This window comes from Nicotiana sylvestris, chromosome 11 (genome assembly GCF_000393655.2).
Source record: "Nicotiana sylvestris chromosome 11, ASM39365v2, whole genome shotgun sequence".
Lineage (NCBI taxonomy): Eukaryota > Viridiplantae > Streptophyta > Magnoliopsida > Solanales > Solanaceae > Nicotiana > Nicotiana sylvestris.
In genome coordinates, this window is record NC_091067.1 from 100,557,614 (window position 1) to 100,561,992 (window position 4,379).

The 4,379-nt window shown below is 46.9% G+C and overlaps 1 protein-coding gene across 1 annotated transcript; it reads right to left on the reverse strand.

Annotated features, from left to right (window-relative positions):
- Positions 1–2,274: 2,274 nt before the first annotated feature.
- On the reverse strand, positions 2,275–3,261 carry LOC138881397 (uncharacterized). Its single transcript, XM_070161619.1, has one exon. It carries the CDS (start codon positions 3,259–3,261, stop codon positions 2,275–2,277), a length of 987 nt encoding a protein of 328 aa, XP_070017720.1.
- Positions 3,262–4,379: the final 1,118 nt, after the last annotated feature.

Genomic DNA, 4,379 nt, shown 5'->3' on the forward strand with positions numbered 1-4,379 from the left:
ACCTTAGGCGACTCGACTTGACCCGAAACTGGTATTACCTTCGTGTTCTCTTTGAGAACAGATGAATAATACTAGTCTCGAGCCGCATCGTTCATAGAAAACTTGACAGCTTGCCAGATTGTCTCCTTCTTCGTTATTAGATTTGATTTGGACCTGGTTTGGTGAGGATTTGGGGAGAAATGGTGGTGGATTAGGGTTAAGGGAATAGTGATGGTTGCATGGCTAGATTTTGGGTGGTGTTCGAGCTCCGCCGCCGGGCAGGGGTTGGGAATTCTAGGGCGGCGGTTAGGGTTTGAGGTTTCGAATTGAGATTCGAACAGTTGGGGTTCGATTTGAGGGAAAAGGGGTGCAGATCTGGGATGTGGAGATGGAGGAGGTTATTTGGTGTAAGTTTGGGGTCGATTAGAGCACCGCCGCCGGTGGAGACGATTTTCGGTCGGCGGTTCTGACGGGGATAGTGAGAGGGGTGAAAGAAATGAGCGGGGGGGGGGTAGGGGGCACGTTTGGACACTTAAATATCACATGACCCGGGCTTCAGAACTGTCCGATCAAGAAACCTCGACGGTCCTGATCTATTGCCCTTGAAACGACGTCGTTTCGTTTGGGGGGGGGGGATCCGGACTGGGTTAGGGTGGTTTGGGTCGGGTATTGGGTAGTTTTCGTTTGGGCTGGGGAAATTTGGATTGATTTTGGCCCAGATTTAGGTTTCCTTTCATTTCTTTCTTTTCCTTTTCAATTTCCAAAATTCTTTTCTTTTCAAAATTAAAATAAACCCTAAATTAACTAATAATAATTTTTAAACTAAATTGTCCTACCCAATTAGATTAATCACTCATCATGGTATTTACAATAACTAATTAAATCCTAAATTTAAAGAAAAATTATACAATTCAAAATTAAAAAGTAAAGATGGAAAATGAATTATTTTTTGTGATTTTCATTTTTTATAAAACAAACTAATTTGCTAATTAATCTAAAAATATAAAATTAAATCCTAAATGCAGATGTAACATATATTTTTTGTATTTTTCATGAATTAAATAAAATAAACGTGCACAGACAAATGCAAATAATTAACAGAAAATGGCACGAAATCCAACAAAATTGCAAACACTGAAAGAAATTATTTTGTTTTAAATTTGTTGGAGGAATACATATAGGGAAAAAATCACGTGCTCACACCCACCTACATCCCTCAACCCAGTGCTAAACTTGCACTCCAGGTACTCTGTCTTAGACTTGCTCAATTTGAAACCCTTAGACTCGAGAGTCTGTCTCCAAACATCCAATCTCTCGTTAACACCTGCCCTCGTCTCGTCAATTAGAACAATGTCATCAGCAAATAGCACACACCATGGCACCTCCCCTTGAATATGATGTGTCAAATCATCCATCACCAAGGAAAATAAGATGGGCTAAGCGCAGAGCCTTGGTGTAATCCCATAACAATCGGAAAATGCTCCGAGTCGCCTCCCACAATCCTAACCTTAGTCTTAGCTCCATCATACATATCCTTGATCGCTCTTATGTAGGCTACCGGCACGCCCTTCACCTCAAGACATCTCCAGAGCACCTCCCTAGGAACCTTGTCATATGCTTTCTCCAAGTCAATAAACACCACATGCAGATCCTTCTTCTTATCCCTGTACTGTTCCACCAACCTCCTAGTAAGGTGGATAGCTTCCGTAGTGGAGCGGTCCGGCATGAAACCAAACTAATTGTCGGATATATACGTCGTCTTCCTCACCCTCACCTCCACCACCCTCTCCCAGACTTTCATGGTATGGCTAAGTAACTTGATACCTCTATAATTGTTACAACACAGGATATCACCTTTGTTCTTGTACAACGGTACCACTGTACTCGACCTCCGTTCCTCCGGCATCCTTTTCATCTTAAAAATTACATTGAACAACCCAGTCAGCCATTCCAATCCTGCTCTACCCACATACTTCCAAAACTTAACCGGAATTTCATCTGGCCCGGTCGCTCTACCCCTACTCAGCTTACGCAAAGCCCCCACGACCTTATCGACCCTTATGCGCCTGCAATACCTAAAATCTCAGAGACTCTCTGAATGCCCCAAGTCCCTTAGCGCTATATCTCGGTCCCCCGCCTCATTTAGAAGACCATAGAAGTACGTCTTCTATCTCTGCTTAATCTGGGGATCTCCCACCAATACTCTACCATCCTCATCTTTGATGCACCTCACTTGGTCCAGATCCCGGGCCTTCCTCTCCCTCGCTTTAGCCAGCCGAAACAACTTCATGTCCCTCATTTCTCCCCTAATTCCTCGTATATATGGCTAAACGCTGCATTCTTAGCCTCCGTGACCGCCAGCTTCGCCTCCTTCCTAGCCACTTTGTACCTCTCTCTATTCGCTATCCTCTCCTCCTCGCTTGAGCTCCCTGCCAACTTCGCGTACACTACCTTCTTCGCCTCCACTTTACCTTGGACTATGTCATTCCACCACCAGTATCCTTGTTGCCTACCAGAAAAACCCTTCGATACACCTAACACCTCTCTCGCCGCCTTCCTCACATAGTTAGCCATAGTTGACCACATAGTGCTCGCGTCTCCACTACTTCTCCAAGCTCCCATAGCAGATAACCGCCCCTCCAATTCCTGTGCTTTATCCTTGGTTAAAGATCCCCATCTAATCCTTGGTCGGCCACGAGCATACCTCTTCTTCCTCTTCATCATAATGCCGATGTCCATCACTAAGAGCCTATGCTGAGTCGTGAGGGTCTCTCCCGGGATAACCTTGCAATCCTTGCACAACCCTCTATCACACCTTCTGAGGAGAAGGTAATCGATATAAGTCTTCGCCGCCGAACTTTGGAAAGTAACCAGATGGTCCTCCCTCTTCGGAAAAGTTGAGTTCGCAATCACCAGCTCGAAAGCCTTAGCGAAGTCTAACAACGAAGTACCTCCTCCGTTCCTATCCCCAAGGCCAAAGCCACCATGCACCTCGCCATAACTACCAGCAGCCGCCCCAATATGGCCATTAAAATCCCCTCCAATAAATAACCTTTCAGTAGGAGGAATACTACGCACAATCTCATCCAGGCCCTCCCAAAAGCGCCTCTTAACCTCCTCATCCAAGTCCGCTTGCGGTGCGTAAACGCTAACTACATTGAGGGTGCACTCACCAATGACCAACTTAATAAACATTAGCCTATCATTCACTCGCCTAACCTCAACCACAGGCTCTCTAAGATCCCTATCCACCAAGATACCCACTCCATTCTTACCCCTCATGACTCCAGACTACCACAACTTATACCCGTCCGCATTCCTCGCCTTCGACCCTGCCCACCTAGTCTCCTGGACACAAGCTATATTAACCTTTCTCTTCTGGAGAATCTTTTCCAACTCAATAGACTTACCCATAAGCGTGCCTATGTTCCACGACCCGATCCTCAATCTACATCCTCCCTCTTTCCCCTTACCCTCTTTTCCTCTCGTCCCAACCCCTGACCCCCTCCCTACCCCCTTCTTACCCCCGGCACCCCTCGAGGACATGACCTTACTCTACCATCCCACACCACGGCCACTATACCTACGACAGACTTCGGAAGGCACTAACCTGGGCCTAAACCAGAAAATAGCCGGTTGCAACTACAAGTATACTAAAAATACGCTTAAAATGGTGCTAACTAGATAGCCACAAATTATCTAACACAGAGAAAGAGACAAGAAAACAGGAGGTACCAACTCCTGATGGAAAGAACCTGGAAATATAACTTGATACACCCGGAGATGCTCTGCCTTACTCGCCCGTATGCCTCGCGCTTGCCTGGGCCGCTGCAGCAATTCCCGCAAATATAACCTGGGTACTTTGGAACCCGACGTCCAGCCCTTTGTGACTGTCAAATGGCCTGCTCCGCTATGCTTGTTCGTGCACCTCCCACCCATCTCCAAACAGCCACCAAAAGTGCTACCTGCAACACACACAACAAACCCCGAGGCCTAGAAAAGGGGGGGACTGTCACCGGAACGGTCACCGAAAAACAGTGCCTGCCCGAGAACTAGAGGTACGCCGAGGCAAGGTTTGAAGAAAGTGGAAACACAGGGGAGAGTGTTGTTGCTGGGCCGGAAAAGCAGAAGATAGCTTGCGCCGGTGGGTCGCCGGCCTAGCTGCTGCTAGGGTTAAAAGAAAGGGAAAGGAAGAGAGAGACCCGGGAGATAGAAAGGAGAGAGAAAGGAGAGGAAAGGAGAGAGAAAGAGAGGGTCGAACTTACCTGGTTCACCTAGACGAATCGCCGGTGTTGAGATTTGCCGGTGGGAATGGCAGTGTTACCGTTAGAGAGACATGCATGCGTTATCGAAGAGAGAGACAGGTGTGCATCTTTTCATGAAAAACCCTTCAAATCGAA